Source organism: Dermacentor andersoni, chromosome 6, assembly GCF_023375885.2.
Source record: "Dermacentor andersoni chromosome 6, qqDerAnde1_hic_scaffold, whole genome shotgun sequence".
In the NCBI taxonomy this organism is placed as follows: Eukaryota; Metazoa; Arthropoda; class Arachnida; order Ixodida; family Ixodidae; genus Dermacentor; species Dermacentor andersoni.
This window is the reverse complement of record NC_092819.1, coordinates 19029831-19049189: the sequence shown is the minus strand read 5'-3', so window position 1 is coordinate 19049189 and position 19359 is coordinate 19029831. Positions and strand designations below refer to the sequence as shown.

Genomic DNA, 19359 nt, shown 5'->3' with positions numbered 1-19359 from the left:
ATTATTGTGTAATAAAAAAATGGTGAGCCTAAATGGTAAATCTGAGACTGTCTTGACATAAGGCACACTTCACCAATTGCAGCAAAACAAACAGGATTAAAATCCGTGCTCCCATTGCCGTGCTATGCTTTCCACGAGCGAGGTGATAAGCTCAAAACAAACTTTTGAGAAAACAAGCCTCAAAGTTCCATACTGGCACACACTGTCTAGAATGCTCCTGCATTGTAGAATTTGGTGTCCTTGGCAGCAGGTGACTTCTTAGCCCTCTGTCCTTTCAGGAGATGGACTTTGTGTGCCTTCTTCATTCGCTGGGAGTCTTTCTCGACAGCCCGCTGAAGAGAGAGGGCACCAGGGCGCAGGCCCAATGTTGTGCACAGGTCTGAATAAGCTTTCAGACTGCCCGAGTTGTACTTTGAAATTGCCTCGTGCACTGCTGTTTCCACAGCAAACAGTGAGGCATGCTGGTCTTTTGATACTAGTGACCATATCACTGAATGGAGACTCTCAGCCGCGTTTTGAGTTTTGCCTCCTCTGCACCGGGCCAGCAACTGAGGGTCTGAGAGGCGCTGGTACACAGGCAGGAGTGCTTCAGCAACTTTAGCTGAAAGCTTGTACTTGTGAGCTGGTGCTGGCTGCCCTTCTGCCTCAGCTGACCGGTGGTTGCACCAGCTAAGGGGGCCAGGGGGACACAGCTCATGATGGGGCTCATCATCTGTTGATGTGATGTGGTAGTACGTTGCCATTACTGCCCTTTGCATTTCCTCGACTTCCGAGTGGTTCCGCAGAGCAAGGCCATAGTAGTTTGTCAGTTTTTTGATGAGCTGCTGTGTCAGGCCCCCCTTTCCACCTAGTGGCTCTCCTTTCTTTGCCTTGGCCACCAAAGAGCGAAGTGCAGCCCCCATTCGTTTTTTAACATGATTTATGCAGTCCTCTTTAGATAGCTGCACAAAACCATAAACTTCTTCATCACATAGAGTGCGAAACATGCGGCTGTCCCCGTCACAAACTATGTTTGTGTAACGTAGATCATTTCTGCTCAAGGAGCGCCTGAAGAGCTGTAGTGCAGCCTCAACCTCCATTCTTCCAGAATTCACATCAGTGTTTTTCTGGCACTGGTGTTGCTGCTTCCATTCAGCATAGTTGGGGTCACTTTCTGCTGGCTGTCGGCTGCACCCAAGGCAGAAGTTGGACAGAACTATGCAGTCCAACACAAGCCCTGTATGGAAATCAATTATACAGCCTACGCCGGTATGGGAGCTGTGGCCGCGTGTCAACCATGTGCCATCATACACTACTGTAATGTTCTTTGAAAATGTTGTCTCCATTTCAGTGTACACCTTTTTCACTGCCTCTACAGCATCTGTGAAGATGTTGTGTGCAGCTGCCGCTGCGGCAGGCTTGAAAGTCTTTTTGAGGTGCCCATCATATGTTTTGTGGTGTAACCCACGATGCGAGACATTCATGGTGGCCCAGAAGTCATTAAGAGCAGTTGGTCCTTTCCCAATGCTCTTTATTGCTTGCATAGCTCTGATGTTGACCTCGAAAGCTCTAGAGCCGCTCTTCCTTTGTGAGGACCACTCAGACTGTAGGGTACTACCACAGGAAATGCATGAAAGTACCATCTTCACAGCTAGTCCCAGTTCAGTCTCGCGGTGCACTGCTAGGCCGGGCTGCTGACAAGTTGGGCAAAGCGGGGAACCAATCAGCGAGTTCAAAGCAGCAACTTGAACAAGCATAAACTCCTCTTCTGGAGGTGCGGGAATGGCATTTTCCTGTGAGCCAGTCAGCCCGAACTTGCGCTCCGTTGCTGAAACCGCGCGAAGCGATTCGCGAACTCTCGACGCTTGCAGTTCTGCAGTTTCCGCGGACACAAATCGTGTTTCCAGGTGAGCTTGAATAGTGCGACGTTCACTGGGCGAACAGTCAACACTGCGATGAGCGGCAAGGTCGGCCGCCGGCGCATCCGCGGCAGCGAGCGTGCGCCCGCGTTGCAGCTCCGTCGAAGCGCCGGAACTCGTCGATGGCATGGGACTGCCTTCACTGGCGGTTGTTGGCTGCGGAGACATCTCGGCGTTGAACGACACACCGCGGAAGCGCGTCTCCGATGCTCTGCAGTCGGGCGGCGATGACCGCTGCAAGCTCACTCCGTAATCTGTGCTGGACGAACTTGCGACGGGACGCTCGCGTACGGCGAGACTCACTGGCATGTCGATCGTCACCGGTGAAGTAACACTGCGCCCGCGCTTCGACGGCAAAAGATCATGGTTCGTCTCACTATCGCTGGCTGGTGCTCGACTCGGCGCAAGATCCCGCAGCACGTTGGGCGAGAGATCGCACAGCACGTTGGGCGCGTACTCCGCCGATTCTGAACGGACGCTCGGCTCGGCCGAACCACCTGCTGACAATCGCCGCTTCTTCCTTGCTGTGACGGGCTTGCGTTTCCGCTTCCCGTAGGCATGCTTCGTCCGGTACTTCTTTTCGAACGTGCGCGGATCCATTGCACGTGGCCGACGTCCTCGAAACACAAGAGAAGGAAAGTCCAGAAAGGCTTCCCAGCAGCGGACAAAAGCAGACGCTCCTTGCGCTCCTTGCCTCGGCCGCCATTATGGCGCGGCGTCGACCAATGAGGAGGCGCCTTACAATGAGCCGCGGCGCAGAGCCAATCGGGGCGCGGCAGCCATTGGCTGCTCCGTGCTGCCACTCTCCTGTTTTTCTTTTTTTGTGCGCTTGCTGGCTGGCAGGGAAGGAAGGGAAGGGCTGGGACAAAGAGTCAAAGAGTCGGGCTTTCCAACGATACCAAAATGGCGGCGCTCCGTGGCGGGAAAGCCGAGCAGTCGCGCGTTGAACTTCGCGGCTTTTTCGCGATTTCGGGCGGATTTGTGGACGCCGGCACCGACAAATATATTTATTTTAAGTGCTTAGAGTTTGTTTTTCGGTGAAATATTTCAGTACAAGATAGAAATGATGCTGTAGATTCTGAAAAGCGTACTTTTCAAAAATCGATTTTTTTCGCGAAAATCGCCATCTGATCCCCGCTTCCCCCCTTAATGGGGTACAAAGCAAGGTGCCGCCGCGGTGCAGTGTACCCTTGAACTTTGCACCACCTGCACCTTTTCGTTTTTGGTGCCATGCACCGTTTCTGAATCGAACAAACCTAATAGAGAGAATGCGCCATCCTCCACTCTCAGAGGCCATGACCATTCTTCCTTTGCTGACGAAACACTCCAGGGGACAGTACTTTTTTTCGGTCAGCACTATTGTCATAATAACTTATAGCAAAATCAGTTCCCCCCCCACCCCCAAAGTTTCGGAATGCTTTTGGTTGCTATTTTGCACGTGGTGTGTCCATAGAGCAGGTGTGTCTCTGAGACTTGTCGCATCTTTGTGTGTATTTGTGTGGCTTCGCATCTGTGTGATCGGCGCCCCCTCCTGTGCCTTCACAAGAGCCAAGTCGTGCGAAGTAACCTGATTCGTTAATTCGATCTCCATAGTGATATCCGCCAACGTGGTGACGCTCCTGTCGATTGTATATGGAGATGAGATGACGTCACCCTTGCGCAAAACCAATCAAATCTGATCTCCATCAAGCGTAGTTGAGGCAAGGCTTTAGTAGATATTTTTTTAAGCCACTCTAAGCATAATAAATTATATTTTTCGGGGTGAATTAGTTTCTTGGACTGTTCCTTGGAAGTTGAGAATCAAAAGCAGTTGCACAGCAACTCATATGCCGGTGTCAAACCAATACGCTACATCGTTATGGTTAGTCACCGGACGGCTCAATAGTGGCAAAATAGTAGGAAGATGCAAGTGGTAGAGAAGAGAATGTCTATTCAAATGAAGGCAAGTATCTTATGCAGCTTGATATTACTAGTAACCCACCGGACCCCCTCCCTTCACCCCATCCCTTATTCCCCGAGCCTCATGCATGCTCTCATAAGAGGCCATTTCTCTGCCAACTAAGCCTTGCTGGGTACACATGGACCTTCCACCACAGTGACAGAGCTTACCTTGCAGAGGAAAATGAGGCCCCTTCGGAAGGCTTGTCCTCCTGAATGGGCTCATCCAATGCCTGAAGATCGTACTCGGTGCCACCTTCTAGCAAGATCACCACTGAAAAAGGCAGTACACAATCATGTTGTCAAACAGCCAAGCAGCCATACACAATTTGTGGTAGCCCTCCCACACAGAGCAGCAACAGTCTAGTTTCTCACAGCTGTGAACCACTCCAAGTACACCCTAGGCATTGCCATAATCTGCAATGGAATGTTGCAAGTGTACTTGAGGACCTGCTCAAAAAACTATCAATGGTGCACGAGCTGCCTCCTGCACCTGCTTGCAACAGTGTACAAAGCAGGTGTTTTGACATCTGCAAGTAAACAGTGCAAACACCTATACAGTAGATTGCCGTTAATTTAACTCTGGTTAATTCGATTTTTCGGTTAATTCGATCCTCACAGAAGTTCCCGGCCAGTGTCCATGCATTTCTGTGGGCCCAAACTTTCGTTATTCCGATCCTTAAAGTGGCCTCCACTGCATAATTCATGCTTGACCATTCAGCATTCATGTTGCCTGACCACTATGGTGACCCCAACAGCGACCACAATAGTGACAGCATGTCTTGGTGGAGCTTAAGAGAGGCCAGTGAACACGTTCAACCCACTTCCTCTTCTGTCCAAAAAGCCTATTTTGGCCTGCCCTGGAAAGGTTTTCAAGCAATATCAGTCCCTCACAATGTTTGATTACAGTATTTACCAGATTACAATGCACAACCCTTCTTTATTTAACCAATAAAATTGGGCATAAGATTGCCTGTGCTCTGCAAGGATATGAAACTGAAACTGCATTCATACGCTTTACTGCATAAAACGACTGTATTGTGGCAAAGTCGACTTTAGCCCTTTGCAATGTTATGTACACATGTGTACATTCTACAAATGTATTCATTATGGCAGATTCATAAAAAAAATAGGTGTATTTGTTTATTTCCCCAAATCTAGTGCTTCTGCTCTGGCAATTTGCTTGTTTGTAATACCATTTCACTAAAGAACCATTAATTATGCACCAAAACAAACAGCAAGGTCACACCAGTGGCAGCATATGCAGGCAGGCACATGTAAATTTTTTTTTTCTGGTTTTCTCAAATGCCCTGCGATGTTTGTAAAATTGTCAAATGTGTGAAATTCTTCAGACTGTACCTACAACAAAGTATATTGCCTTGTTCCTAAGAATGCTCTGGCAGCAGTGGAATTAGTGCATGGTCACAAAGCATGAAGTGGCCCCTCCGCTGGTTTCTCATGCGATAACCAACCGCATGCGTTGATACTTTTTTTTCTCCAAAGATCTTTTATGTACACAGTGCAACATTCTAGAAGCGAAAGCCTAATGATATGACGACACATTCAGCGGAAAGGATATTGCTAGAGCACATTGCTTCAGCTAACATATCAGATTTCATTGAAAGCGATGAAGATGAGGTTGGCCAGGAAAGACTTGACTCCCAGCGCTCTGGCTGTAAATATGAAAACAAGCTGCCGTATGCATAACTGCAAGAAATACGTTCTTCAGGATAACGTTCCGAAGAACTTCCAACAGAGAAGGAAACACTATTTTCCTCCGTCTAAGACAGAGTTTTGCGGCCTCACTGGCAGCAAGACGAGTCGTGTACTGCATACAACTACTTCAAAAGGGATGTGCCTGAATGTGTTTTTGAGTACATCACAGAGCAAACCTACACAGCGTCCAGACATTGCTAAACGTCAACACATCAGAAGAAATAGGAAAGCTCTTTATTGTGTATCAAGGATTATCCAGAAGGACAGAGATCATGATGAACTTTCAAAAACAGGTTGCAGAGGCCCTCATGACATCTGCGCCAAGCACAAGGAAATGTGGAAAACCATAATCTAAAATTCAAGACCTGCGTCCTGAACTTCACCAGAAAGAGCACTCAGCAGCCCAACAATGATGCCCACTATGATGCTGGCGAGCACTGGCCTGAACTTATGAAACAAGTAGATATGCTCAGATAAAATTGTGAACGATGCAAGGGTCGCTAAAAATAGTTTACATGAAGTGTGAGGTGCCACTATGCCACATCGAAAGAAGCGCCATCACTGCTTCCCATTTCACAACTAGAATCCCTATGCCAGTTCTATGATCATTGAGACGCTTCATACACAATGCGCTCATAAAAAATAAGCCATGTTGGTTTTTTTCTCAGTAACCTTGTCATTAGGTCTTACCTGGTCACATAGAGTAGGTTTAAAGCGAAAATATTTAGCTTTTTCCACAGGAAATAGCAAACAGTGTCCGAAATAGGAAGTGGGCCACCATTCGGCAAGATATATTAGACCCTTGGCCAATTTCTTCGAAAAAAGAAATGAAGAAAAGAAAAGAAAAGCAATGGAGCACGCATTATATCCCTATGTTTATTTTCTACTTCGGAACACAGAAAGCAGGAATGCATTTGACTCGGGGCATGTTAGAATCAGTCAAATACTGCTGAATGAATAAGCGGATTTTGGCATTTGCTCCGGATCTTGTTTAAGTCTACCAACCAGTTCACTCAATCAAATTGGTCGTACCGTCAAGGTCGAATTAACGCAAGTCGACTGACGCTGTTATAGCCCCTCCACTATACGTTGAATGTATATAACGATATTGAATGTATATTTGTGACAGAAAGCACAACACACAAAACAAAAACGGAGAGAGGACGAGCTTTTGAATTCCCATGTTCCATTTGCACTTTCTACTATAACGTCATTCAACTGGTTCAGTTTTCTACCTTAGCACTAAACGCAGATGATATCAGCTGCAGGTGGAAAAGAAAAATATCTGTGTAATATCATACCCGCTTCACGGTCTGATTCTGCGTTTGCTATATGTCAGCACAAGCACGCTAACCACTAGTCCATGTCGGCAAGATAACATACATGAAAAATACAAAATCTTTTTGTCATGCCGGAACTCCAAAGAATTTATTTGTATCACCATGGAACTTCATGGAGATGATGCTTCTGCCGCCAGGGGTTAATGTCACGTACGAGTTTGTGCCACTGTGTACACAAGGACATTGGGAGGTGAAGAGGAGGTTGAAGTGTCTCGAAGATCAGTAGGTATTGTTACCCTAGCCACTATGCTACAACCTTGTAACTGTATACAGGGTGTCCCAGCTAACTTGGACCAAGATTTTTAAGATACCCAAGAGCTCTAGAGAAATTGTACCGACTGCATAGTAGCCGTCGTCGTATGTACTTTCGGCCAGTATTTTTTTCATCACGAAGTATTACTTAATTACTTTTTGGTGAACTTTTTAGTTATTGCTTGAATCGCAAGCATATCAATTACAAAGTTGTAGGCACCTTAAATAACCCCCGACTCAAGCATTTATGTTGTGCTGAAGTGGTCCTGGTTGTCTTTTTAAAGAAAAAACAACAGCCAGTGAAATACGAAATAGATGCGCACTCGCACGCCGCTACTCAAGCGCCTACAAGCAACCATTGAAAGATATACGGCTGCGTTCTCTTATCACCGCATCGTACGAGGCTCCGCTATGCTTATCAGTGCGTCAGCAGAGTGTTCTCTTGATACTGTGACCGTCAAATAGCGTGAAGCCCTCTATCGAGCTGCCGCCGCTAGTAAAGCCGTGTAACCATGGCTATTCACTTGGGGGTGCTTGAGTAGCAGCGCGTGAAGGCGTATTTATTTCGTATTTTGGATGTTTAGCGCGCTTTAGTTTTTTATTGGAAAAAACAATGAGACAAAACTGAGCACTAAACAAATGCTTGATTTGGAGGTTATTTGAGGTGCCCTACAACTTTCAATTGATATGTTTGCGATTCAAGCAATAATTAAATAATTCACTAATTAAAAGTAATTAAGTAATACTTCGTGATGAAAAAAATACTGCCCGTAAGTACATACGACTACGGCTACTATGCAGTCAGTATGATTTCTCTAGAGCTCTTGGATACTTTTAAAATCTTGGTCCAAGTTAGCTGGGACACCCTGTATATACAGTCGAACCTCGATATAACGAACCTCAATTTAACGAAATTCTCGAAATAACGCACTTTTTATTTTTCCCAATCTCTTCGCGATTTAACAAGGTCACTTTATACTGTACTTCCGATTTAATGAAGTCCTCGCGCATTGCACGCATGTACCAGGAGCCTCCTTGACAGGCAGACGAAAACTTTAGCCGGGCATACAGCGATTTGCATGTGCCCTTTAATGCTCAAATTTTCCCGGCACGCTTCAATACGTGGAGCAGAACGTGCTGCTGCGCCATCTATCGTGTACGTATGAAACCTGCAGCAGACGCGCTCCTGTAGTGCTAGCAGGAGTGCTTCAGAAGTTCCGGAACGCGTCACGCTATGACGTCACCGGCCTGTTGGAACAGGAAAGCGCCAACCGGAAAAAAGTTTACCAACAGCGGTCGTTGGGCACGTTTTCTCACTTGGTTACCGTATTTACATGATTGTAAGTCGACCACTTTTTAAAATTTGAAAGTCTGAAGTTGGGAGGTCGACTTACAATCGAAACCAAAACATGGCCCTGCCAAAAAAAGCGAGACCAACGGGAGCTACAACATAGTTACAATTTTATGTTTGCTCTATGGCCCTACTCATATCTTTTCGCTATCCCACAGGTTTGTTCGCTTTTCAGAAGGGTTTTTCAACATTTTTGAGAGTTTTACACCGCATGCAACACTCATGGGGGGGGGGGGGGTGTCGATAGTTGATGGAAGCACCGCTGTTCCCATTTGCGGCGGCATCCACAGAACGGTGGCGCTTGCGGAGAGTATCGGTAGTTCATGGAAGAGCAGACACCGCTCACGGGTTTCTTTCTCTGTAGAAAGGCATTGGCATTGGTTTGACGCGTTCCACTTGACTGCCGGCTACGTGCTACTTCTATGCTTCCCCAGACGTCATGAGTGCCCACTAATCGCTCGGCACTCGTTCACAGCAGCGTTCAAAAGGGCTGCCATCCTTTACGCCGAAGAAACAAATCACAAACGGAGGCAACAAATAGGAAGATCGTAGCCAAGTGCTTCAGGAGAGCGCTTGTTTGAATGAAGAAGCGGAGTGCAGAGCAAATGACGGTGACGAAAGTATGGCGTACACAACAGATGTCGACTCGTGGCAGCTGCTCTGCGGTCAGGAAGGTGCTCCAAGCGACGTGACACTCGAAGACTTTGTCTTCAGCGATGCTTGCACAGTTACAACCGAAGAGCTGGCCGATGACACAATAATCTAGAGCGTCACAGATACAGAAATGTAGGACGATGACTCGGACGAAGAACTCCAGGCGGCAAGCAGCATAGCTACACCGAAGCAAGTCATGGATGCGCTGGATCTCTTACGCACGTATGCGGGCGCGCACTCGCAAGAGCAAGCCTTAGCAGCCCTGTCAACCAACGAGTGCCTTATAACCCCGACGCTTATTAAAAAGCGGCAGATGAAGCTGACGGAGTTCTTCGCTTTCACCTGAGTTCCATAGAATTGCTCTGCGGGAAGTTAAATAAAATATTCCAGCGTTCATGAATCAAAGTCGTCATTGCTTTACTGAGCGCGGTATCATCCGATGGCTGCGAGCGTTAAGCACTCTAATGGTAAGTGGTGGCCTCATGGACCCACCAAGTTAATACTACTTCCAATTTTCTTCGAAAGTATATTCAAGTTGATAGCTCGGGTATGTGCATAATTTCTTTTTTCTTTGCGCCACGGGTTGCCATGTCTTCGTGAAAGGAATTTTTTTTTTTTTAGTGATGACAAATCATGATGATGATGGCACTGATGGCCACATCTAGTGGCAGCTATGAGCACAAGGCGCGGCGCTTGCTGCAGACCTGCTCTTCACAGTATGCGTAATGGAGAAAAATGCGTTCGTACCCGCTGGCCATCGGACATCACGCTCTTGGTTGTGTTATTAGTTCTGGGGTTTATTGGTTATCTTTGTGATTTTGCTATCTACAAGGTGCCATCTGCCAGGAGTGTTCCAAGAACCTGCATCTTTATTTGGACTGCTGAAACATGCGAACCTTGAATTAATGAAACTCACGATATAACGAAATTTTCGGCTGCAAATTGGACTTTGTTATATCGAGGTTTGGTTGTATTGTAAATACATGTATTTTCTTTCCGTAGCAATACAATAAGAGTGTTCGGACTCAAACGTCTCGTGGCCCATTACTTTCCATAAAAGAAGAAGTAACAAAATCGAACTTTCACCATGCGATAATTTGCAGCAGCGCAACAATGTCTTTTTGTTTGGTGTGTGGGGCGAGGCACGGAAATAAAAACGCAAAGGAAAGCATGTTGGCTACAATCGAATACCTACTTTGGGCACCTAATGTGGCTACCGAAGGAATATCGAAGAAAACGTGAGATGCTTGGTCCACAGAGAACCACACACATGCTACTTGGTACAATACACCGGCGAGACAAAATTTTCCGGAGAGGACGTGCTCAAGCGAATGCGTTGCAACCCGTCAAGTCCCCGCAGTGATGGCGGCGAGCGACAATGCATTGTTTCTTTTTCTCGTCTGCTAGCCAGAAAGCGTCCAAAGCTCTGCCAGACGAAAATCCCCTTGGCCAGAGAAAAATTAACGCGCATCGAAGTGCACCACGCGGTGGTCTGGGCAACACGAGAAAAGCACATGCGCTCTGGCTGGTTCCAGCTGCCTGCGGGTAGCGAGAACAAAAAAAATTGAAGAGGCTCAATGTGCCCTCGTGAATAAAGTCAAAGGAGAAAAATAAATAAGAATGTAGTTACCTTTGCTGGCTTTAGTGTCTTGACATGGATGCTTTGGCGCAGGTGAAAAAAAAAATGTTTTGATTATTCTTTTCTATGACATGACGGCAAAAATGAACCATCACAACGCTTTGTCTCACCAGACCTCGCTGCATGCTTTGTCAACTTGTCTGATAGTATGATGATTTGGCTTTTCTGGTTGTATGGTCCGATCTATGACTTTAGAAAAGTCATTGCACCTTTGGCCTCAAATGTCTATAACAACAGTAAATCCACAAAGTTCCAGAATTGAAAATCTAAAGCCTGTTACGTTTCGCCTACGACGCGCGGTATAGCCGGCGCGGATGCAACGGACGCCGGGGCTTCGTTCCAAGCAGCGGACATTTTGGCCCGTTCAGCGCCGCCGATACGCCTCCCCGCCAAGCGCGTCCAGGCGTGTTTCAGTGCCACGTGTCTTCGTGTGTGCGTGTGTGTGTGTGTGCCACGCTTGTCAAAGCGCAGCAGCCGGGGAGAGGAGCTCCCCAAGTGTGAAGCGAGGAGGTCTGACGGCGCCTGCTTGGCGGTTGAGTCACTACACTCGTCTCAACATGTATCTCAGCTCGTCCGTGCCTCGCCGTCACGTGGTCTCATCCCGTGACCTTCCTTCTTGCTCCCGGACACCGAGAGAGGCTCCGATTTTTTCTGTCGAGTTACGTGCTCTCCCGTCTCTCACTTCGGTCGACCTGACCGCCCGCTCTTTTGCGATGTTATAATAAACCAGTTGTTCTGTTACCAGTCGACTCATGCTTTGCCGGGACCTTCGGATGCTTCCAGTGCCCCAGGCCGCCAGGCCAACGCTACCCTTGGGGCTTGCGACCCATTTGCAACAACGGGCGTCAGCACTCAGGTTCCAACAAGCCCGACTTTGGAAATGTCAATCCACCTTTCCATCAAGAGTTTATGAGAACATTATACCCATAAAGTTTTGGAATTGAAATCCATGCACTCCATAGATTCCGCAGCCTCTGTGAGATGTTGCGATGAGCCCGCTCGCCATCAAAACGCCCTTGAAACTTTGTGCTGGGATGGGGCTCCTTGGCATTATGTGACTCCTGGTGCATGGGTGTTGCCGTGAATGCTTGCCCGATTTCGCAATTTTCACATTGAAATGTCTTTTCGAGCGTGAAAAAGACAGTCTAGACAAAATCCAGCATGATTTCCGGTGCCGCGGGTTGTTTTGGTCGATGATGCATGGCAGTACGAAAAAGTTGTGGGGGAAAGGGGGCTGAAGCCCCATAAGAATTCCCCCCCCTCCGCCTACGCCTCTGGTAGGCATGCCATGTTTTCTATGCGCTTTAAAGGCTATAAGCATTGAACTTGTACGTAGTATCGTGCTTGAATCAGTAGTACCTTCTTTTTGCTCTTCTGAAGTTTCAGAAAGCAGGTAATGATATGGCGCCAACATACTGTAAAAACCGGAATATAGGTCGAACTTTTCTTCAATATACCATAACGAGAAGTCGACCCTCGTCTTATATACCGGACCATCGGCAGAAAAACTACGGAAGTCTTGCAACAATGGGCGGATGAAGTAAACAGCCGCCTTCGCAATCGCCATCAGCAGCAGCGTGGCGTGGCGACATTGCGGCACCGGCATTTTGCGTTTCCATTGTCACAAAGTTATATTGGTTAAAGGCTGCGTTTTCACATTCTGTTTAAAAATGAGCGGAAGCCGACGCCAATTCACCGTTGCATTCAAGAAAAAGGCGACTGAGTACGCGGAAGCCCACGGCAACCTGGCGGCACAGCGCGAACTTGGAGTACCTGAAAAGAGCATTCGGTAGTGGCGGAGGCATAAGCAACGTATTACAACTTGCCGCAACCAAAAGAAAACGTCATTTCATGGGCGGATCGCAGCGGACCGCAGAACTGGAAAGTAAGGTTGCGGTGTTCGTCCGGGAGCTGCGTGTAAGATCACTGCCTGTGACTGCCGAATGCATCCGTTTGAAAGCAGCAGAGATCGCGCACGCCTCTGGACTGGGCAGCGAGAAGCACTCCTCATCCGACTCTAGTTCGGACGACTCTGATCAAAGGCATTGCTCTGATTCGGAGTAGTGCTTGCGCACTTCGTGCCCTTCTGTGTACTGTACACCCGGCCAATGTTTAACAGTATCGCACGACCATCGACCCGCGTGTTTGTCAGCACCTTATCATCACGGCACGGAGTGGCGAAATAGTAAAAGTAAGCGCATGTGTACACATGCGTGTATCTCGTTTGTTTCGCCGCTCAGCGCCGTTAATAAGGTGCTGACAAACACGCGGGTTGGTGGTCGCGAGATACTGTTAAAAACTTGGCCAGGTGCACATGCGAGCAGCATTTAAATAAATACTGTCACCATTGTGCAACCGGCTGAGTCGCATTTGTTTCAAGGTAAGGGTGTCTTTCGATACTTTTGCCATTGAAAAAGATTTTTTTCATTTTTATAATTCATTAGTTGGGGGATCTACCTATATTGTGGTCAGACTTATAGTCCGGTTTTTATGGTAACAAACTTAACAAACCAAGGTCAAAACAGTCAAAACACATTCTCTCAACATGTACGATGCCATCACTTTCTCATCAGGGCTTCGTCACCACACCGTGACACAAACATTGGCCCAGCCGCTAGCCCAGCGTGCTATCGCCACCTCGAGCAACAGAACAAAGGCAGAGAGCTTTGTGCCCCACTGCTTGGAGCGAAACCAAAACTGGCAAAAAAATACCTGTAGACTAGTTCGCCAATCAACAGAATACCAATCCGTAGCCTGCACTTCCCATCATTCCCATGATAGTTGAACGATCGCAGTGCCAGATTTCCCTCTAGTTATTGTAATATGAAACTCTATGGCGCGCGCTCTCTATAGACCTTTTCATCGGGCGAGGAGGAAAGGGCACGCGGCAAGCCTTTCCTCCTTTCTGGCTTGGGTGATCCGGCACGACGCTGTTTGAAAGTACAGTCAAACCTCGATATATCGAACACGGATATATCGAATTATTGCGTATATCGAACAATTTCTATATCACATGGAAAATCGCATGCATTTTTAATTCTTTATTTCGAACGGGGCCGGATGTAAAATGGGTATATCGAACTCCGCCGCCCCAGACCAAGTGCGCTCTGTTGACATGAGGCGAGCTTTCCCGCAACACTCTCGAAGATAGCGGCGGCGCGATCGGCGTTCCAGACTGCTGCGTACGACAGCTGCCCACATCGGTTGCGTCGAGGGCGCCATTTGAACGTAGCGGCGTACACACGCGGCGGCTTGGAGCCAGCACGGCTGCCTCGATCACGCGCGCACCTATGCGCGCACGGCGAGGCTTGCCCCCGCCGTGCGCGCGTGATCGAGGCGGCCGTGGAGCCAGTTGGAGCGCTTTGTCGGTGCTGAGCCACACATCATGTGCATTGCGGACTTCGTTGGCGGTGACGACAGCACCGGAACAGTGGCGGAGTTAACAGACGTGGAGATCGCGGCAGAAGTGACTGCTGAGCGGCCAAACGAAGACGCTGCCGAGGCTGATCCAGCAAGCGCTGATGTTGCCCCGCTCCCGACTGCAACTGAGGCTGTAGCTGCTTTGGCCGTTGTACGCCGCTACTGCGGCGCAATAGAAGGCACTGGACTGTCTCTTGTGGACCGTTTGGACTATGTTGAGGACGCCGTGGTCAAGCACGCGGTTGCCAATATGAAGCAGGCTACGCTGCTTCAGTACTTTCAGCGAACTAAATAAATACTTTGTTTGAAGCTTCATGTGAGTATCTATTGCGCCACGATTGGTTCATTGATTGATTTGCGCTAGTTTTTGACGCGTTTTCTACGTGATTTCATATATCGAATTCTGGCTATATCGAACTATTTTGCGATCACCGCGCTGTTCGATATATCGAGGTTCTACTGTATTGCTGTCGTGTGCTGCGGAACGGTTTGGAGATACTTTGGCTCGTACTTTGAGGAATTTACGCAATGTCCGCTCATACAGGGTCGTCGGGGAACCAATGTGTAGCCTTTCCGTGCATCGGTAACTACAGTAAGCGCAAATATCTTGTAGGGGCGCAAATATGTGACGCGCATCATCAGCCGCGGTGTCTGTGTGTGCTGTGAACTATTTTGGGTGTATCGGTTTTAATTCAACGAAGAGTACCGGCATCTGTATATTGCCAGGAAATGGAAAATGTGCTCACTATCTGATCGCTTGGCGTAGGAACTGAAATATAAGAGCGCATGCTCGTGTACTGCCAACCTAAGGCAACCCCGAAACATCTAAGCACCAGGCGCTATGAAATTTTTTTATACATCGTCATCGATCTCACGCACTTCAAGTCTAGTAGACTTGAAATCACTATGATATGTGCACGCTAGCCTCCTGCATGAGGCCGATGGTGCTGCTCAACACAGTGATCACTGCGGTTGGTGAATCAGCATGATACATATGTAAGCTATATGCTTCGGCATTGCCTTTTTTGCCCTGTAAAGCCGTAATATCTGGCAAGGATCACATAAAAAGTATTCGACAGCTATTTCTGAAGACAAAATTTTCGTAATATGGATGAGTGCGTCGTAGAAAACTGGACAAACAAAACCAGAAAAAAAAATGTCAGTCTCCCTCTTGCTTGATTTAAAAAAAAAAAAAAAAGCGATAACGGGCTAACGCTCTGTAAGACCTAGCATGGTCATGTCGCACAACGTCCATAGATCTATAAACGTTGATGTAGCATGCTTGGACCATGCGCTATATATACATCACCACACGCTACATATAGCATCAGCCATACACACTGCTTTGGATGCTCGCGCAGTTCGTAAACGGTTGCTTTGCTGGACAAGTGTAATTCACGGTGTAAGGTATGCTATTACTAAAAAAAAAACTATTTTATTCATGGGTGGAAACCGCGTCCACCGAACCAAGTAGCCACGCAATATAATCTGCAGCTGGCAGTTTGAACAGTTGTCAAAGTATAACAGCTTAACTTCAACCTAGCAGAACGGTACCCACACTGTTACGATCGTCGCGTATGTTTCATTGCTCCTAAACCACAGCTTAGAACAAAAGAATACTGCTATAGGGCCACATTAGTGAATGGAATTTTCAGAAATACAGAATTGACCTCTGAGGCTGATTGTAGGCTCAAACACGCGCGTATACATAGCACTGCATGCTCCGTCCGCCTCAACGCTTGCAGAAAGTCCAGCCAAGCTGACTTAAACCATTTCAGTACTTCTCACAGAACTGTTTTGCACGTAAAATATGCCACGTAATACTAAATAGACCGCACGAGTGCGAAAACAAACGCCAGAAACTACCGGCGAGCGTATACCTGCCATGCAAAACGGAGCGCTCACCCAAGCCAGCATGCCAACTGCCCATAGATGGCGCCACTGCGTAGCAATATGGTGGCACCCACGAAAAAACGGTCTATTGAATAGCATGTGCCTCCCAATCTTGGAGGCTATTGAGTGGGCCATTGGAAGCCAAGACAGCGAAAAATCCAACATGGCGGCCTGTAAGAACCTGTAGCATGGTTCAGAACGTACGATTTTGTCCGGTAAATCTAACTTTGGGGCATCAATTCAAACGAAAAATCGGTCACAAAAATGCATTAGCTCAATGGAAACCCTGACAGTGCATTTATGAAGTCCGGATTATCCATCAAGCCCAAATTTTTGTAGTCAAGCGCCTGCTTTAGCGGCGGTTATCAATTCCGTGAACATCGTCCGCAGCAGTGTTGAGTGCAGCGGTGGTGATTCATTGCATGCTACATGTTATGAGCCAGCTGGAGAATATGGCACTTGGGCGAACTGCCGCGCCAAACAATTCCGCATCAGTGATTACTTCAAGTAATCATTCTAAAACATGGAAAATAAGTTTTTTTTTTTTTTGCAGCAGGTTCTTGCTTGTTTTCTTTTTTTTTTTTCAATTTGGTTAATTTGAAAATCCGCTTAATTTGAAGAATTTCTGTGGTCCGGTGGCCCTCAAATTATCGAGGTTTTACTGTATTTATGTTTCCCGTGGAGTCCAAATTATTGGTCATCGACTGTACTTTCGTGTGGATGACAATTTCTCCCTTTTCATGAAACTTTGTCTACCTGGCGGATTTCCAATGAACTGATCTGCTACATAAGGTATACAAAGTAGGCAAAGAGAAGCTGTCACCTGCATCAAGGAACCTGACAATGCGATCAGACTTCTCCACGTCAATGCTGATGGCGTCCACCCAGCCACCTTCATGGAGCTTGAGGAAGGCATCCAGGCGCCGCTTCAAGGCATTCACCTGCTCTGTCTTGCGCTTGCCACATTCCTCCGGATGGTACTTGGACTTGAACCTTGTTCAGGAACAATGCACGAAGGTTGTGCAGGACAGAGACAAAGAGGTAGAGGGAGGTGGAAGGCAAAAGGCGTAACACACACAAAAAAACATATTACTAAATACAACAACATGCGAGCTTGAACACTTTTTTTTTCATTGCCCTTACTATGGTCTGCTGTTTGTGCTGTAGAGATGTTCACGGAAGCAAGAAAGCCAAAGACATTTTTCAAGCTAGCAGTCAATAAAGGACAGTACAGACAGGTACCAGCTTAGCACAGGAACTTGCACATCTTTGTGTATGAGAGTATGAACTGTTAATCTTTAGGTTATACACCCATAATGATGAATGTCAATAGCTCTCCATCTGTCAAATACTCTGCATTACACAAATATATATATATATGGCTGCCACCAGCCTATGCTTCACAACAGCAGAATGTCTTGCCAGCTGTATACCAGTTCATGCCCCAATGTGATTGAGTGGCTGTTATTCCTTCAGTACAAGCATGGTTCTGGGGAAGCATGGTTTCCTGCTAATTGTGCCAAAGATTTTGCTTCGCTTCTCATTCCACATAGATTTTCTTTAAGCCGGCATTACATATGCCTACAATCGCATTACGCCTACAATCCTACAAATTGTGATCAGAGCTAAGTGTACTGCAATGAACATGGGCTATTACGCCGTTTTGCTTTACAGGGCCCCTGGACACACTTATTTGAAAATCTCATTCCATAGTGCTTTGTTCCTTGGAAAGTTCCCTGGCATTTTCCAAAGAACATTACTCAGCACGGCTTAACTACATGGATTTCAAGCAGTGACACAGCAAGTCTGCAGCGGATGTGTGTAAGGGCCCGTGTCCTGTCCTATACCACAGTGCCATTTGTAAATCTTCATCTCTTTTGCCCCTGTACAGCAAGTCCTGCAATACTCGATCAGTCATGTGCAATTGTGCTCTATCATACATTTCCTTTTTCATTTATTGGCCAGTAAGAATTCAAGCACACCTAACAGAGACTACTATCATATTCAATTATGGAATTAAATGCATATCCTGAGACCATAGAGAGGATTAAAGGTAGCAAAGGATGACACAATAGGAAATTACACACAGGGACATTGCAGAGCCCTCTCTAAGGTCACCCTAAGCCATATATTCAGCACAAATGCTTGTTCTCAAGTTACGAGAGAAGAAGGGGAACAGAAGGGCTCGATATTGTTAATCATGAACATATAAGCCAACAGACAATGAAGCCAAGAAAAGCATCGGGAAAATTAGCTGTGGTTGAAATTGAACTGTTGAAAAAAAAAGGGGGGGGGGGGGGAAATGAAAGTGGACGAAAGATAACTTGTCGCCGGTGGGAGCATGCATAATGCGGAGGCTGTGGGTTTGGCTCCCACCGACAATACGTTATCTTTTCGTCCACTTTCATCTCCCCTTCTTTATTATTTTCTACAGTTCAATTTCAACCAGAGCTCATTTCCCCGATGCTTTCCTTGGCTTCAATGTCTGTTGGCTCTATATGGCCACGTTCTCAAGCTAGTAACAAAAGCTCCGATGAATTTACTAACAAAATAACCTGCAACAATGGTCCAGTTATAAAGTGACAGAGGTAGGAAAACGATTGCTGCATGCTTTTCCCGCATACTTTCCCTCTGCAGTTATCGTAGCTGGTGTCCTTGTATGACACTGCTAAGCATTGACACTGACTGTTCAGAGTTTCAGTGACCACATGCACATTGGTGCTTTGAGGTTCACTTATATCAAGCCACGATGCAGATGCAGAACATTTTGTGCTGCAGTACAAGGCCTGCTTAAAATATGCATTCCAGCTCATGTGCAATATGTTCTGCTCTGGTGGTGAGTGATGACTTGCTGTATGCTAAAATCATGGCCTCCAAGATCAAGTCATGCATACATTGTATAGACCGTAATAACATAACATCCAGAACCAGACAAAGCCGTCGCATTTGAAGTGTTTTGACAGAGTACTACTGCAAACCACTGAAACATTCACACATCAGTTCCTGAAAGCTACAGCCCACAAGTGCTTCTACATATTTTTTTCTCATCAATTTTACTGCACAGAGGAGTTCAAAGTTGCTAGACATTGTTCAAATACAAACTTTCCTTCTCTAATAGCAAGAACTCGAAGCCAGGCCAATGTTGGCCCAATGTGGTGCCTCAGAAACCCAACATCGAAAATGTTGGTTCTACACTTGGCATGCATCAGCCTCTAGTATTAGTACAATTTGAGAAAGCCAACACATAGGTTCTGTAGG

The 19359-nt window shown here is 46.8% G+C and overlaps 1 protein-coding gene across 6 annotated transcripts in view; it reads right to left on the bottom strand.

The window, feature by feature from the left end:
- The window catches only part of Ars2 (arsenic resistance protein 2), a 116537-nt gene that overhangs the window by 40498 nt on the left and 56680 nt on the right, over positions 1–19359 (bottom strand). For all 6 annotated transcript variants that reach the window (XM_055065900.2, XM_055065901.2, XM_050169962.3 and 3 more), the window contains 2 exons: positions 16925–17094; positions 4008–4110 (listed from right to left, as the gene is read on the bottom strand). In XM_055065900.2, coding sequence (XP_054921875.1) covers positions 4008–4110; positions 16925–17094 — 273 coding nt within the window. The remainder of the gene's footprint in view (positions 1–4007; positions 4111–16924; positions 17095–19359) is intronic.